Here is a 17749-nt window from a genome sequence, read left to right as displayed (position 1 = left end):
AGAGGTTCCTTTAAAACATTATCTCCATAAGCTGTTAAACTCCCTGAATTATATCCTCGAGTCCTTTTTGATTTCATACCCTTGATTTTTCAGGGTGAAAATGATGATTGAAGCTCATGGAGGGGAAAAAAAAATTAGTTCTGTGTGCTGATTGTTCAGTTAAATTTATCATAGACCCTCCATGTTTTTACAGAGTCATTTGTCTCAGAACAGTTTAGTATCTGCCCAGGCTGTGGGTTTGGCCCATGCATTGGCACTGCGTTACCTGAGTGCTTAGCCGTGGTCTGCAGGGTTATTCAGAGCAGATCCCAGCACTGGTGTGTGCTGTACGAGCGCACGTCTGCACGTCGCGTGGGGCTGTCGGTAGCTGGTGGGGACAGCCCGTGCTGCAAGGTCCTCCAACACCAAAATAATCAGGAGGGGGAGAAAACGGCACCTTCCGCTTGTGACAGTTTGGCAAATGGGTCCGATTTGATGAAATGAAGTCGGGAGAGGTGTTCCCCGTGGTCGTGATTCGCGGGTGCAGTGACTGTCACTCCATGTCTGTGCTCGGTTACTACGTGGAGGTCAGGTAGCAACCTGGAGCTCTCTGACTCGGGAATCTGGAGCAGGAGCTGCAGGCTCTGGGGTTACTCCGGCGCGGAGCAAACCCGGCAGCCGACCGCCTCGTAGCACGGGTTGCAGGTGAGCACGTCAGTCACGCAGCCGCTTTGTGCTAGGTCTGGGCTGAGTACGGCTCATGCCAAGAAAATCCGTGGAAGTCATCCAAGCTACTAGAGGGATGGATGTCTTCTCTCCCCCGGCCTCGGGGGCAGTTGTGCTTGTGGGAGCAATGAAAATTGTGGTACAGTCGAGGAGGTGCCGCTGGAGCGGGACGGATGACTGATTCTTCCGGCAGTGGTCGAAAGGAAAACTTGAGGGAAAAGCAGTTACTGAGTGATTATTTTCCTTCCCCGGAAAATAGAAGATCGAAATAAATTAGTTTATCATTGACTGAAATAATTGCTTTTTGAAAAAAAAACAGTTTCATTTGGAGGATTTTTATATGTGCAATTTTGTAACTCTTAGATATACTTTAAAATGTAATATCATTTTGAAGTAAAAAAATCAAAGGCTTGGGTTCCAAATAGACCAAAATGAAGATGAGATTTTCTTCTTCCTTCCATCCTTCCCCTATCCTTCCTTCCTGGCTTGCTTGCTTTGCTGAATTCAGCATGAATATAGACTAATTTCAGTAGACCAAATACTGTAATTTTTTTTAGCAGATATCTACTACAAAAAAATAAACTACTTAGGCAGAGCAGAGGGCAGAGCTGCCGCAGAAACTGAATAGATTTGAGGCATCTCACTCCTCTTTGTCACTTGCCACTCTGAGAGGCAAATGTGATGGTGAGTCTCACTATGTTGAGTAGCAAGTGCAGACCCACTTGGGCCTCTCTTCCTTGCTGCTTTCCCTTCCAAAAACGCTCACGCCATGAACTGCCAAGTAACGCTAGGAGCAGTTAGGTGTTTGCTTCATCCCTCTGATCACTGAACCTTAGTTCTGGGAGTTTTCTACTTCTTCAAAGTATTAAACTGTCTGGGATTTACTTTTATTATTCAAATCAGAACAATTGTTAAAATAAGAAAAAAAATGAGAGAAATTGATATCTCTTTCGTGCTTGCGATTGCCATGGTTTGGCAGGGGAAGGCAACCAAAAACGTAAAAAAACAATTCCGAAGAGCTAACTTTTAAATGCATGTATATTTTCATGTATTCCATGTTCTCTTGTCTGAACAGCAGCACATTTTCAGTTGCTCCAGGTCTTCGGTAACATTTTTACCATGTCTGGATTACTGTTCTCCATTAGTCTTGGAAGTGCCTTGTGAAATGTCTGACACCATCCTCTGTGTAGCTGGTCTGTCAGGAAGTCGTGTCTTTATATTCACCTTCCAGTTAATACACGGTTCATCTCTGTCGCTAACACAGTATTTTTCATGTTAATCCATTGTCCTTCCTGAGTACAAATCAAACTGCTACATCTACTGCCTTATTCTTAGCCTGTTCTGACAGACAGCAGAATTCTGAAATAACTCAGCCTTTCTGGAGGCCTCTCTTACTTTGCAACACTTAAAAGCTGTAGCATGGCCATCAGCTCACCTTTGCGCCCCTTAGCTGCCAAGAAGACTAGAAAATCCTGGAATGAACTGATTTTTCTGATTTTTTGAGGGGGATCTGTGGATTGGTGGTACGTATGAACATTGAGCTTTTGCGGCATAGTAGTGGGTCTGTGGAGCTACTGTTTCCCGACAGTACAGTCCCTGAAAATAGCAGCTAGGGCACATCTTTAGAAGGGTAAAGCAGAAGGCAGCTTTCTAGAGAGCTGTGAGGAGCTGCAGTGGGGACCTTCCCACGTGGCAGCCCTGCCTGTGCCCTCCCTGCACCCTGTCCCCTCCGCAGCAGGCTGCCCTGCTAGGGGCGCGTCCTGCGTCCAGGGAACGGCCTCGTGTTACCGACTGGCAAAACATCCACTAAGAGGCAATGGAATTCTGCTCCTCGTCGCCGTCTTCCGACCGAGAGCTGATTGTGGCCACGATAAAAAGAAAATCGATTCCTTTATCAAGGAAGGAAAACTTGAAATATATAGGCATTTTAGGATGAAATGGGGGCAAAAAGAGCTAGGTCTTGTGGTTAATAGAACGTGTTCATTTATATTTATCTAGAACAGCACAGTTTGCAGTCTCTTCCACTTGCTGGCTGAACAGATAGTTTCTTTGCCTAGCAGTTGTCACCTGTATTGCTAAAACCTCCAAGTAAATGGAAGGATACATATCTTTCACCTCCCAAAGCAAAACAGTTTGCAAGAGGTCAGATAATACAGGATTGCTGCAAGTGGAGCCAGGCTGCAAACAGCCAGTCACATTTTCCAGAAAACTGAAGAACAGGGAATTAGCAGAAAGACACAGCAGTCCTTGGTGTGCCAGGCCGGGTTGAGGTTTGGGAAGCGCACGCGTGTGCTGGACATGGCTCCGGGGACTCGGATCCTGCTCCCAGATCTCCTGCTCCCGGCAGTGGCAGGCGGGGGTGTTGGAGCAGCCGCCCCGGGCTGTGCCGGTCCTTCCCCTGGCACCGGGCCCGCAGCAGGATCTGGGGTTTACCGCTGCCTTTGAGCGCTTTCCGTTTCAGCTATTGATCCGCGGGCGGTGACCCGCGTCTGGGTCTGCTGGGGGTTTTCTGTGACAGTGGCTGAAAGGGCTGGCACAGCTTGTGATATAACCACTCCTGGCTTTTTATAGTTTGGTTTTGCACTTTTCGGGATGGGCTCTGCTTCCTGGCTAACACAGAGCATGATTCGTTAAAAAAAATGTAAACACTTGTTCTGGTTTTTATTTCATTTCTTTTTGTGCCACTTCTACCTTCTCCGTTTCTTTGAACGCTTCTTCTATTGTATCTGTTTCTTTCTCATTCTTCAAAAACACCACTTTACTCTCTATAAAATAAATTTTAGGTTTTATAGCTAGGGATAAATCGCAGTTTGGGACTGATTAGAAAGCTCCTAGGTGATGCTTGAAAGCTCCTTAGGTCTGAGCCCTCATGCAGGGACTGACTCATGGGCAGCTAGAGAGGACAAGATGTGTTCAGAGGCCTGAGGGGATGGACATGTAGATAACTTTTTTTTTTTTTTTTCCCCCCCCCCTAGATGATCCTGAGCACAAACTTCCTGTGAGGGCTGTTGGGTTTATAGCTCTTCCATGGGCTGGCGTGGGGCTGAGGACCCATGCGGCAGCTAGTGGACCCACCTGGGTTGGTGGAGTCCCTCAGACTGCCCGACCTCAGAAAAAGCATTTCTAGCGAGATATTAACCACAAAGCAAGAGCCTTGGGAATGCTCGTCCCTATTAAAAATGTAGCTTTAGATCGAGTGAAGCAGCTCACAGCCTTCTCAATGCTGTGACTGTTTTCTTTGGGCGGAATCTTCTGACTCGAGATGGAAAATTTAAACCATTCTGCAGGTAAAATAATGGTATTTTCCCAAATCAGAAGGAAACAAAAGAGAATTTGAATCAAATACCTTCATTTTTAGCATGAAGATCTTGCTTTTTTTCTTTTTTTTTTTTGAAGGGCAAAGGTATTTGAAACACCCTTCAAAACAAGGTTGTTTTCGAACAACCTTGTTGATAACAAGCAGCACGTCTTCTTTAAGCATTTGGGTGCTGTGGAAGATCTGTTGAAATTTCATAACATCACAGTTTTTAGTACTTTCTTTGAGAGCATTTTGGTTCCAAAAAAAAAAAAAAAAAGCAAAAGCTATTGTTTAATGTGTGTTAGTGCAGCGAGGAAAAACTTGTTAAAATGTTCCTTTTTTTTTTTTTCCCCTGTTGGAAAAGGATATTAAATACCTCTCATCCCCTTGGAAAAATGCCGAGGCAGCTCATGAGGGATATGCAACAAAAGCAGACAGTGTTGCCCACGGTTACTCAGTGCTTGCAGAACCAGCCCAGGGCCCAAATTTCACCCTGCCCAGCCACGCAGTGCTTAGCTTGTGGCCCAGGGATGCTAATGCCGGTTGGTAGGACCAGGTACCCTGCCTGGGACTGACAGCATCTCAAGTGATTCATTTCTGCTCAGTGCTTGTAAAATAGCGTGTTCTGTCTGTTACCCATTTTCATGACTTTTCTGAGAGCGAGGAGTGGCAGAGCGATGTCGTCACTGCTGTAGTATCGTGTTGGTTGTGTGAGGGACATCTCGGCACTTCTGCGGTGTTTCAGGCCTGCTTGATTCATGGAAGAAGCAAAGAGATTTAATGTCTGAGAATAGCACAAATCACAGAGCAGTGACAGGCATGAACAGCAGTGATGGCTTCTGCACTGTTCACTTCAGGATTATGTGTGATTTGCTGCCCTGTGTGGGGCACTTCAAGGTGAGGGGAGCAGGGGGACTCTGTCATGGAGCCCTTCGACAGACTTGGGGTGCAGACATGTGATAATGTCACCAGGTAGTGGACTCCTAGTGGCAAGGAGCCCCACCATGGACTAGTGCAACCATATCCATGTGCTGAAACCCAGTGTGCATCCCCCAGTGTGTTTCGTTAACCTGTTCTTTACCCTCTCCCATGAAACAGATTCCAGATTGTTCCTTGGTAGCCTTGGTAGAAGCAATTTCCCAGCATCCAACCTAAATTTTCTTTGCAGGAAATCAAGAAGAAATCCACGTAACAAGTGAAAGAGTTTTAGGTTGTATACTGGAGAAAACAAAGCAAAACTCAACCTTTTAATTGTACAGATGGCAAGAAGAGAGTTAAATGTTGGTTCAGTGCTTGGCAGAACAGTCGTGGCCTCTCAGCACTGTGGTGGCCACATGAACAGTTTTGCTCCCCAAGTTCTCCCTTTGTGGTAGGCAGCGTTGGTGCCCTCTCTCTGAAGCGGGCCGGGAGGTGCCTCAGCGAAGCGGCACGCGCATGGCTGGCTGTGGAGTGCCCAAATGGGAGACGCTCTGTGATTGTGGGCTCGCACGCAATGTTTATGCTGTCCTCTGTTTCGGTCTTGGTGAATATGCTGTAATTTTGGCTAATTGCACAATATGTCAGGAGTAATTGCAGGGAGTTCCTCAAAATAAATAATACATCTCGCCTGCTCCGCTCTCCATACTCATGAGAGTCTCAACCTTCAGTAGCCAAGACATTGACTCTGCTAGAAAACAACAGCTCAAGAGCTTCCATTAATCTTTTGTTCCAGATAGTGGTTCTCATTTTTTACCCTCTCTCTACCTAAAACAGGCACACACTATATACATTCTGGAATAGCCCTACATCTTTCCCTTGTGCTATTAGTTCCTACCAGGCTTCCCTTTTTTCCTCATCAGAGATGGAGTCAATAAATGTATAGAGAATTGGTCTTTAAAGGGAAACATTTTGAAAGTTTGATGGCTGGTGAAACATGCTGGATCAAAAAAGCAACACAAAACATGTCCTGGGGGTGGGAAAAAAACAAAGCCAGGAGCATAACTGTGTGAAGAATTGATTTTTCAGTTCACTGGTCAAATAAAAGAAGTGTGTGGAGAGGAGGAAATTCAGGTCTAGTGAAATACTTTGTTCACTTTGAAAAGAAACTTTGGTTTTCACTTCCAGCTGTTTTAAAATTTTAACTTTTCATTAAAATTCAAAAGAAAAAAATAATTTCAAAGGAAAAAAAAACCCACAAAATTGTTTACCTTCTAAGATTTTTTTTTTCCCTAGTTAATGGCATGGAATTTGTGTTTAGCTTGAGCTGATCTTACTCTGCATTTTTGGACCAAGGTAATACTTAGTTGGACAGTTTTACCCAGAAGTAGTCAGCAATCTCCATACCAAGATACCTGATGGCAGAATTAGGACATCAGTCTTCTTGCCGTGCCATTGCTTTCCCCTGTAGTTGTTCTTGGAGACCTCTTTCTGCACTGCCATCCTTTGCTTGTGTGCAGAGATTGCTGAGAATGGGTAGCTCATGCGGGAAGTAATTTGGCATTTACCTTCTAGGAAAATTCATCCAAGACTTTAGACCTCTTTTGTTCTTGAGCCGTGGACCTTCTGTGGCTGTTCTGTGGGGTCAGGAGCTTGGAGAGCTAATGAAGTGCATACCTAAGTCATACCATCCGTATACATTGCAAGTGGGACTTTTACAAGTGGGATTACTAGAGGGACTTATCTTTGTAAGAACAAAGCAAGTGCAGTGCAAAGCTCTGTACGTGTCTGTTCCTTGGTAGAAGGGTGCAGAGAAGCAGCTGTGCACTGTGCTGGCTTATTACTATTCCTCCTTGCAGGCACCTGCACAGGAAAGGAAATGACTTGCATGCTCTCTTTGCCTACAGGTTGCCATTCTGCTCCTGTGACTCATTGACAGTGACAGGAGATGCCTTTGACGAGTGCTGTCATCGTCCTGAGTCCATCATCTCTCTGATTTAGGGAAGCAGCATTTTTGGAAGTGTGTCCCTCAAATGCAGAGGCCATCCCTGTCAGCACAGCCTGTTATTTCATGTAATGCATCCTGGAAACACCAGTTATCTCTGTAGTTATTTGGCCTGGGTGGAGATTCTCACTTGAGATGAGTAAATACATGAGCATGCCGTGCAGCCCTATGATCCCAGAATCTTTCTTCTCAAAATAAATTCACTGTAATTGGAGGGTGACTCTAACCCTGTAATCACTGTGCTCTGGAGCTGGGCATGCCCTTCATTCAGCAGCACCAAGAGGAAAGCTGAGATCAACTGTTTGATGCCTCTAGAGTCCCAGACCTCGGGAATTGATTTCTTAGCATCAATCTGTTTACGTCTCTCCACCCTACCGACAGCCTGGGTGATGTGCCCGTGTGCTAAGGTCAATATCTGTATCTAAACAGAAGGGATTTGTGGCAGCTTTGCTGCTGGGGCTGCACAGACTGCTTTGCTCTTGAGCCTCTCCTGATGCTTGTACAGCAGTCTCTTCCTCACCACGCAGCGCTTGCTGGTTGCCCTGGATCAGGCGGCCGAGCATGGTCCTGCCTGCGCTGTGCCCGTGCAGGCTGGCGCCACATCCTGCTGTCACAGAGCAGACGTGCCAGAGCCCTGCCTGGGCTCAGGAGGCAGCACTGAGTGCCCGTGCCCACTAGTGCCACCTGTTTCCCTCGGCTCTGTGGCACACACGTTCGTTCGCCCTCCTGACTTGCTATGTCCCTCCAGGCCACCTGCTTGTGGGCTTCCACCAGCTCAAGCATGTCCTTCTACCCAGAGCAATTTTGCTGCATTGGTTTAGCCACTGAAGTCTTGGCAAGCATCTTGTGGGGCTGGGGGACGTCCTCGTTGCCTCTGCCTGCGTGCTTTTCTGTGCGTAGTGACTCCAGTGGGAGTTGAAAATGTTCAGCACTTTGCGGCACTGTGCCCTGTTTGCAGAGGAAGGATTTCCTACCTGCGCACGCAAGTGACACAGTTTGAGCATCTTCCAGGATCCCCGTGCGTGGCTGGGGAGGCTTTGACCTGCCTCGTGCATGAATCACTGCTGCTGCAGTCGCAGGCACTGGTTCGCAGTGTCTGCTGAGTGCCGGCGCTCCATCATGATCGTGGTTCGTGCAGCCAGGACGAGTTCGGCAAGGCCCTGGTCCTGGAGAAACGTACCCCTCCTCTTCAAGGACAGCAGCTCCTAGTGCAGCTGTTGTGATTTGAGCTGACTCCGTGAATCAGCCCAGCGAGTTGAGCTGTTAAACTTATGCCAGTGTAGATGCATTTAATTGGAGACAATCACGTACCACATCTTAAGTCCACAACACCCTAGAGAACTTAGCAGTTACTGGATGGGAAGAGAACATTTTTCTCCCTCAGCTTTTCATCTTCTCTTTTGCCCTGAGTTTGGTGCTGATGCCTGTCACCATAGTAATCTGCATGGAGCCCACTCATGCATTTTTGTGCCGAGTTAATACAAGCCTTTATTGATACGGCAGTTCTAAACGAGGGATTTTGGTGCCCTTCTCCATCTGCATGTGTCTGCAGTATTTAACTTATCGAGTATTCTGGAAACCTTCTCTTTTTGGGGAAGGGAAAGGCAGTTTTCTGCAGTCAGTGCTTTAAACATGGAGTTAATCTAAGTAAATTAGAAGCAGTTTATGCTCTGCCTTGAATACTGGTTTTGGTGTGTTAAGGATTTGAGTGCTGGTTGGGTGAGTCATAAATCAAACTCCCATTATGACAGCTGCAGCCTTAATGGAGGAAAATAAGAATAATGGAATGTGTAAATTCCTGCCTAAAATGTTTAATTGCTATAAACAAATGTTTAAAAACACTGAGGTGAAATACACTCCTGAGATGCATTACAGGTCTCATGTTTACAGTCAGCAACAGGCACAAAAGGCAATATTATTGCTGGTGGAGCTTCCGATCAGCCCTGGAGAAGCTTTCTCCCGTTACCAGACCCGTGTCCTTTGCAGTGCGGTGGGTACTGTGAGGGCTGTTTCAGGAACCTGCTTCAGCAACATTGCAGAGCTGAAACCAGGCGGAGTCCTTGAGTCAGAGCGTGTTCTGCTGCAGAGAGAGAACAAATAAACAGGGAAGTGAAGTCTCCTGTCAGCACTACACAGTAGGTACCTTCCTTCTACCTCACTGCAGGTTGCTCCCTACAAAATGGCTGCTCGCCTCAGAGCCAGCACCGTCCTTCACTGGTTGACAGCCCAGTGCACTGAAAACAGTAGTCCAAGAGCTTCAGAGTTTAAGACATAACTAACATGGAGTACCTCTGGCACCCAGCACAGTAACCTCTGGAGTGAATTTTGAAGCAGTTCTGCACCAGCAACCTCAAATAGCGTCATGTGTGCCAACTTTGGTTGCTGTGAATTGCAAGAAGCCTTGGAACCAGTGGCTCAAATCCCTGAAAGGTCACTAAGCCCTTCAACTTCTAAGAGATTACTAAAATCCAGGCCCCCTGAGATCCCTGCCATTAGCTCAGTGAGGTCAGATCGAAGTGACTGCTAGAGTTGGGCCTTGCAGAGTCCCTTTAGATTTTTCAGCCAACAGCGACATGGGACCCAGCTTGGCTCAGCCGTGACAGCCACTTAATGAGGGGTCCTGTGTGAAACACAAGAAATGAGGTCTTGGCAGGCTGCCTTCCACAACAGAGTCCCAGTTGGAAATCAGTGTTGCGCCCTCTTCCTTGGTCCTCTAGAGCTCTGGGCTCAGGGAGGACTAGATGGAGCTGCCCTGCAGTGTGTGTCGTTGTGTGGTGTTCCTCATCCTGGGGCTTGTTCTGCTGCACGTGGCCGGGCCGTGCGTGTGCTGCTGCGAACAAGCGAGACATAGTGCCCTCAGGGGGGCTTTGCTGCGTGAAGGCTTGGTGCTTGACCTCCTAGCTCCTCTCTGCAGTCAGGGAAGGTGTCCTTCTTGTATGGCTTCTATTTTGCAGGTATGAGGTGAGCTCCCTATTCACCTTAAAGGCAAAAAGAAAAGAGGTCATTAAAAAGCCAGTGACATATCTTATAAAAAATCTTTTTTTTTTTCTAGTATCTTTGCCAGATTTCTTATTCTCTTCCAATCCCCAAGCCTCCTATGAACATGTTCCTAGAGATGAACATACACATGTCCCTGTGTATGTGAGCACCTGGATCTATCATGTCCTTCAGAAAGCTCTGGGCAATGAAAGACCCTATGCAGCTGTACAGAATAATAACAGAAAGCAGAGCAGCCTGTGGTGGACTGAGATAACTTAAGGCTCAATAACAGGCCAGCTGAATTGAATAATATCAGCATCACGTTACCTCTTACGTGATGACAAGGAGATTAGCGATCCAATCATGACTTACTTAGCCTCAGCTGTGATAAAGACATCTTAAAGTTAAGAGGCAGAGGATGGGAGGATGTAAAACAGCTAGAGAATGGGGTCTGCAGAAATGGGAATAGGTAAGGTACATTCCAGAGGAATTACAGTGAGTAGGTCATGGGATGACTGCTCTGAGAGAGGTCAGTGGCTGAGGGCTAGGCCTCTTCTCTTGGAAAATCCCCAAGCTGCCAGATGCTGCAAACCAGGAACAGAGCCACAGCTTAGCCCCTGCTCCCTGTTGTTCTTCGTTGCTGTGTGCTGTAAGTAGGCATGTGGGATGTGTTTCCTGGGGATGACCTGCCCTGGTACCTTCTGGGAGCACAAGTTCAAGTGTTTGAACTTGGTGTTGCATCTGAAAAGCTGAGGGTTTGTTGGGCTTCCTTTGTGTGTCCAGACCTGAAAACCTGTGAATGAGCAGATAGAATGTGATCTTTAATGTAAGCATCCTAATGAATAATGGTGTTGCTTTTAGAATAAGGGAAAAAATATCCCTCTATAGTTTGTATAGGAGTTCTATTAGCACATGGCCAATGCTAGGAAAATACATTTTGTGGAAATACTCCTTTGTTTAGTCTTAGGGACAAGGAAGTTATAGCTTGTTCTTCAAATCATTCTGTAGCAGCTGACTTTGTGTTAGGAAGCTGCCGAATCACTGCAGAAGTCTTGTCCAGGTTAGTTTGGATCCATTGCTGTAGGATCAGCTTTCTCTGTAGAAAGATAAGAGTGTACAGAGACCCCTGAGTGGGAGGAATAGATTTATCCCCAGTGTGTTAATCAGTACTGCTCTTCTAAAAGCAAGAGATGCTGAGCCCTTCTCAGTATACAAGAAGGGTGAGGTTGGATATAAGGTTTGAGTTTGATTCCTGATGAATTCTGTAAATTACAGAAAAGAGATGTTCATGGCAGGGTTTGCATTTAGCTGTGCCAGTGTGAGAGTGTGTAGATATAAATATCTATTTATGGTATGATGGTATGTTTCCTTTAATGATTGTAGCTTGGGGCAATATCCCTGAAAGGGACCTTTAGACAAACAGAAGTATCAAGGTTTTGGGCTTACTTTGTTGACTCTTTCCCACTCCCTCCTACCCCTTCAGTCCAGGAATATTACAAGTCCCTAGGAATATTACCTAGGGTAAGGGCTGTTCTCTCCCTGTGCTGTGGGGAAGCCTGTAGCAGGTGGTTCAATTTGTGCATTGCCCTGACGGCTCCTTAACCATCCTCAGCTGCAGCCAGTACTTAGGGGAGAGGACTTTGTGCTCCTTGTGTGCATCTCTGTGCTGTTTCTGCATATACTTCAGGTAACTACCCAAAGGTGTAGTGCATAGCAGTGCTTTTGCTCTTCCATGTAGAAAAATTCCCAAAGAAGTGCAGTGTTTGGGGGGAAGCAGAAGCTGCGTGTCTCTGAAGTGCCTCCTGACCCTGTGGTTTCTGAAAAAGCTTTCGTTAGCTGGCGCTGCAGGGCTTCCTCGGTGAGTCTGGGGAGCACAGATGCTCCCGTGGAAAAAGATCTGTGCAGCGCGGAGAGACAGGAACACCGCTGCTGTCAAGTTGCATTAGGAGCAGGAGAAATGCGGTGATTTTTGTACGTGGCTTAGAGCTCTCAGTTCTGTTCCCCTTGAATTTCTCTTTGAGATTGGGACTGAGCCTCAAACTTAGGCAAAACCAGGTCAGATCAGGAGGAAAAAAAAAAAAAAAGTAAGATAAAACTTCCCCTCCAACTTGTACTGTGGTAGGCATTGATTTGGAAAAGCGCTGGATTATCAACAGAGCGCTTGAGTCAAACTTGACCTTGTGCTTGTCAGGTTGGTAGCAGAGAGGGACACTGGGGCTCTAGCATGTGGTTTGCCGTGGTGGCACTTGCAGCCTTCTGTGTGTTTTCATCCGTATCCCTGACATCAGCTGGTCTTGGGTGGTGTTCTGATAAATCCTAAAAAAAATAAGGCACTACTATTAATGAGCAAATTTGTCTTATATTTGACTTGCCAGTGGGAGAGGTCTCCCTTCCCAAGTGAGTTGCATCATCATAGTATAGTTTAGACCTCACAAAAGAAAGAGAAAGGGGCTTTCTGTTTTGTTTAACATCTTCCTGAGCAAGGAAGAGCAGTCGGGGTCAGTCCTTCTCTCCATCTGAGAGGTTTTAAGACAATTTCTTTCCCCTTTCCTGGTACTCAGAAGGCTTCAAGCTGCAGGAGTGTGTTCTAAGTCTGTCTTGCTGAGAGCTCTTCCATTTTGTGTAAAGTACTTTCACATTAAAATTTAACCAGAGAATAGAAATGAGACAGACTCATTCAGGGATTCAAAGACAGATCTTTCATATCAGAAAGTGCCTATAAGTAAGTGTCTTTACTATTGTGGCTTTAGATAAAAGACAGAAAGTGGGCAGGAGCAAGGAAGGTGATGCAGTCATCTGTGCCTGAAAATAAATCTTTTTCTTCCCCTTTGCCTCAGTGTGTTTGTTAGAAAAGCAAGTTAAATAAAGCATCTGCATCCAACAAAATAGACTTTTAGTAAGAAGAAAGCAAAGTGTCTTGTTTGATCTAAGTCTCATTTTGATATATCTTGGCTTGTTTGACAGTGGCTCTTAGTAGCTGGCTAATACAGCTGTACTTTATTTGCTTCCTCCATCCCATAGTTGAGTTGCATAGAGACAAGCCCCTTCCGCAGTGTGCAGCAGGGGCTGCACTTGATGACTATGAAATCACTTTTTTTAAGACAGCATAGAAACTGCCGCTGATTTATTCAGCAGCAAGTGTATGTTTTTGCAGATGCAAAATAGTGCCTGATTCTCCCCAGGCTGGTGGAGGGGCTGCCAAAGCTGGAAAATCCTCTGCATCTGCAGCTTGACGGCATCTTATGTCCCTGCTTGCTGCAAGGGGGGCTTTGGTGGCTGAGCGGCTGCCTAGTGCTGTCTTCAAAGGAAAGTTGTGCAGCTTGGCGAGATAGGGGCTCCTAATGGAAACACTTAACACACAACGTGACCAGAGTTATATAATGACTATGGCTTATTAAACAGTCTCACTAGAGGCAGGAAAGACGGGAGACTGGCTAGATTTTGGTATGCTACACTGGATTTTTCCTGCCTATTGAGCCAGCAGTAACTAGCTTTTATTTATTTACTCTTGGTGGGTGGTCACATAAAACTATAAACTGCTGCCACACTAGGAAAATCTACTCTGTAATCTAGCGAGTGTGTCTGTCTGCTCACGTATAGCCAGCTGTCTTGCTTTACTGAAGCAGGATCTGTGGCAAATTGTAAGATTCATGTGATAAATTGAACTTTTCCTGAGTTCTTGATTGCTTAATTTGTGCTTGATCAGTTAGATAGAAGGAAGACTGGCAGTAATACTGTGGACCTGTGACATGTTAAGTATCTTGTGGCAAATCTTTCTTTCTCATATTTTCTTTTCCCTCTCCTGCTAGGTCATAAAATATTGTGTAGGCAGTAGGGGAGCTTCTAGTCAGTCCATGACTGACCATCTTGTGAGGAGCTGGGACTAGGAAAGGACCCTGTTAAAGGCAAAGAGTGATTCCCATCTATCTCCCAGACAAAATGTGGCATATGTTTCCTCCCTGGAAGGGAACAACATAAGGGATTTTAAAACGCCTCTGTTTTAAAGGTGGCCACAGATGCTTCAGAGGTCATTTTTGGAGGTGTTTTGCATCTGTTCTGTTTAGGTTTTTTTTCTCCTTGAGGCCCACACAGTTGGACTCATGCAGCCTGATTCAGCACTCATTTACTTTAGATTTGTACCCCTATAATGTTTTTGATTTAAATAGATTTTCACTTTCAAAAAACGAGAGCTACATAATAATGAATTAAATATATAGAAAGGAAGGTGCTTGGCTTCACAGTCAGAATAAGAAACTATAAGCAAATTCTTTGCAACTACTAACAAATTTTCTTCTAAATGAGCAGCACATCCAGAATACCTAAGTTGTTTGAAGGCTTTCAGTTGGCAGATAACTTTCAAGGAAGAAATGTGCCATCAATCTGTTACAACGCACAGTTGGTTGCAGCATAAAGTATTTTACCCGCTCATCTGATCTCCATTTTTATATGCCTGTATGTCTGCGTATATATGAATATTGTACAACCACGCTAGAAAGGAATTGCCAAAAACTGACTTTATTGGCCAAGCACTGCTTTATTCACTGAGGGTTTACGGGGGCTGCACAAATCGTGTCTCTTGCCACTTGGTTTATTTGGTATATCTAATAATAATTATTATTTCTTGCAGAACCCCAGCTGAAAGGAATTGTGACAAGGTTATTCAGCCAGCAGGAATACTTCCTGCAGATGCACCCAGATGGTACAATTGATGGGACCAAGGACGAAAACAGCGACTACAGTAAGAAAAATTAGCCTGTTTTGCAATCCATTTACAATCAAATGCAACACCTAGTGGGGATCACTTATGGCTTTTTTTTTTTTCCTTCAAATTAAGAAGAAGCCAGCTGTTTTCTGCACATTTTTTCTATACTTCCCCTTTAAATCTTGCCTGTATAATATCATATGTTTCCTCTGCAATCTTGTTCCCTCCCCCCCAGATTCCGTAACTGCCATCTGGGTGGGGTGGAGAATAAAACCCATGATTTGAATTTCTGCCAGAAGAGAAAGAAGATTATATTTATATGCATGCCACGTGGGTGAAGGATATGGGGAATTCTCTCTCCAAGGAGAAGAGGAGAAAATTGTTTTTCACTGTTTTATCCTGAAAAATTCAACAAGCATTAGGAATTGCCAGGCTGGAGAAAACTAGCTGTATACTAAAAACTCTAGTGTTTCTTGCTTAATCTGAAGGGTAGCTACTGAATGACCTTTCCCAAATGAGGCCTGCTTCTAAAACCCTGTTGAAAGGGATTTGATTCATATCATCCATCAAAGCATAGCAAAGTGCCATAGCAGAGGCATCAGGTTTAAAAATCATGCTGATGTGCAGGAGCCGTCCTGGTTTACACACGCATACAAGTAGCCCCTCTTCCTTGCTAAAGAAGTAGTTTACAAATACTGAAGGTCCTTGAAAAGTCAGACAAGGTGTTTTCTGCAGCATTTCTTCATTTCAATTTCTTCATTTGGGCTTTCTGAGGGGGCAGTAGTGAACTCAGCTACTTGGTGCCGCTAGCCGCATCAATGCGGTAGGACTGAAGTTTCAGGTCTGGGTTATTCTATGTTAGCTTGAAGCTCTCAATGCCACTGCTGAAAGGGTATCATATCTAGCCTGCCTGCTAGGGAAGGTGTCTTCCCTGTCATTAATAGTGATGAACTAAAGGTGACCTGTGTGTTAGACCTGAGAGAAACAAGCCTCAGGTGCTCTGTAGAAGCAGCAGCCTACTTTGAGGACAAGTCCTCATGCAAAGAGAAGCTTCTCGCAGGTTCAGAGACATCTTTCCTTAGAGAGGAGGCAGGATTCAAGCTGCAGAGGCAGTCTGAGGGTTTTCTGTTATAGCACAGCCCACGTAGCAGTGCCTTGGCATCATCCTGTGAAGAAATGTGCTTAGACAAGAGTGCAAGGTGAACATGGATCTGGGCAAGCACTGCTTGCCCAACACTGCGGAGTGTCCAGGGTGACGGATGGGGATGCTGTGTACGGTGAGGCTGTCTGCCCCAGCTGAATCTTGACTGGTCTCCATGTGCAAAGCAGCGCGTGGAAAGAGGAGCTTTTAGAAGGTACCTCGAATAGTGGAAGCCATGCAGCCCTCGTGATATGATCCAAGAGGCTGCGCTCACTGGAAACTTGGTGAGTGCAGCCTCTTGGAAACACCAGGAACAGTAGCATGCTGTGAGTGCCAAGTTTGAGTTCTTTTTCTTATGCTGCTGTTTAGCATATTAAAAAGAACAAATTACAGTGATAAAACTTCTAATTTATGTCAGAGCATGTAAGAGGAAGGAAAGGACTTCCTCCACTGTTGCCTGCAAGTGAAGAGTCTGGCCTTGTGACTTTTCTCAGGTAAAAACTAACACATATGAGTTCAGTGAACTTTAACATGTGGTTAATGACCCAATGTTGGGTCATATTAGCTGTCTTTTTTTTTTTTTTTTTTTTTTTTTCCTTTTTAACCAGAAGCAATAGGATGTCCTCAGTATGAAGAGGAAAGTCCCACTGGAGGCCTATTTGTCAATGACATGCAAAGAGCTGCTAAAGATGACAGGAATTCATTACCCTCATCTATCAGTGTGGACCAAACAATAAAGTAATGGACTTAAATGGAAGCAAGAATGAATTTAGGTAAACACAAGGGGAAAATAAAATGCAAGAACGGTTCTGCAATATTTGAGTGTAGCAAGTGAGATGAGAAAAGCTGATTCTGGCTGTGTCTAGGCCCATGCAGTAGGCACCTTGTGGGTCCCTGAGACTGAGAATGGGCCTCAAATTGTCCAAACAATTGTCTCAGTTGTGGATTTCATTAGAAATCTTACAGATTAAATTGAGGAAGTGTTGAGTACTTGAGCCATCTCTCCTTAAGTGGAAATAGAGGGGCTGAAGGGCACTTGTAAAGCTTAATCTCTTTCCAGTTAGACAATGGTCCAACCTTGGCTGCTTGGTGAGATAGGAGGCATCTGGCTCAAATGTGCCAAGCTGGTCATTCAAAATCAGAGTCTATGACAAAGTTTTAGTCAGTATGTGTTCTGTGAGTTTGAGGTAAAACTGAGGCCAAAACATTCTTCATCCCATCTCCTTTGTATGGAGAAAGAAAGGAAAATAGCCTAATCTGATAAATTTGGCTTCTGAAAATGAACTGAGGATTGAGCTTTCAATGAGTTTTAATTTCGATCATGTACTCCCCTTCTTTGTAAATCATCAGTTTTACTCAATTGCTTGCTTTATAGGAAGCTTCAAAATTAAAGGTTATTTCAAAGCAAAACTCTTTTTTTTTTTTTTTTTTTTTTTTCCACTTTGGAAATGCCAGTGTAATGCACTCTGACTATTTTTTGCCTGTATAATTTCTTCCAAACCTCTTAAGGATTTTTTTAATCAAAAAAAAAATAAAAGTCAAAACTAATTTAAGTGAACGGTTCCAAATCTATTTTGCTCATATTTTCTGATTTTTAAAAGCACTTCTCCAGAAGATTCCTGACCAATAGAGAGGTGCATGCAGTATTTCTGTGCAACAGTGAAATTCATCAAAGAGTAGAGAAGTAGTCTTTCCTTATTCCTGGAGGAGACTTGGATTAATTCATATCCTTTGTCAGAGGAGGATGATCCTGGTAGCCACAGCAGAATCTTTTCCAGACTGGATGGTCATGTATTTTCCATCCAGAAGCTGTCTGAACACTATTAATACATAGTGGAACACCATGTTCTATACATCCTGGCTCCATGTTCTACAGATTATTCAAATTAGCCTCATGAAAGGAAGCTTAATTTTCATGGAATACATTAGGTTGCCTTACTCTGGTAAAGTAAACACTTAAAATGAGACCTGATGTGTTGTCTAATGCAATTAAATTCTAATAAA

At 44.7% G+C, this 17749-nt stretch overlaps 1 protein-coding gene across 2 annotated transcripts in view; it reads left to right on the top strand.

The window, feature by feature from the left end:
* Nucleotides 1-17749, top strand: part of FGF12 (fibroblast growth factor 12) — a 210099-nt gene that overhangs the window by 118791 nt on the left and 73559 nt on the right. For both annotated transcript variants that reach the window (XM_088525538.1, XM_088525537.1), the window contains exon 2: nucleotides 14530-14640. In XM_088525538.1, coding sequence (XP_088381664.1) covers nucleotides 14530-14640 — 111 coding nt within the window. The remainder of the gene's footprint in view (nucleotides 1-14529; nucleotides 14641-17749) is intronic.

The sequence above is a fragment of the Tinamus guttatus genome, unplaced genomic scaffold, assembly GCF_059628265.1.
Source record: "Tinamus guttatus ecotype Peru unplaced genomic scaffold, ASM5962826v1 Tinamus_guttatus_pri_ptg000227l, whole genome shotgun sequence".
NCBI classification, from domain to species: Eukaryota; Metazoa; Chordata; class Aves; order Tinamiformes; family Tinamidae; genus Tinamus; species Tinamus guttatus.
This window is presented reverse-complemented; position numbering and strand designations above follow the sequence as displayed.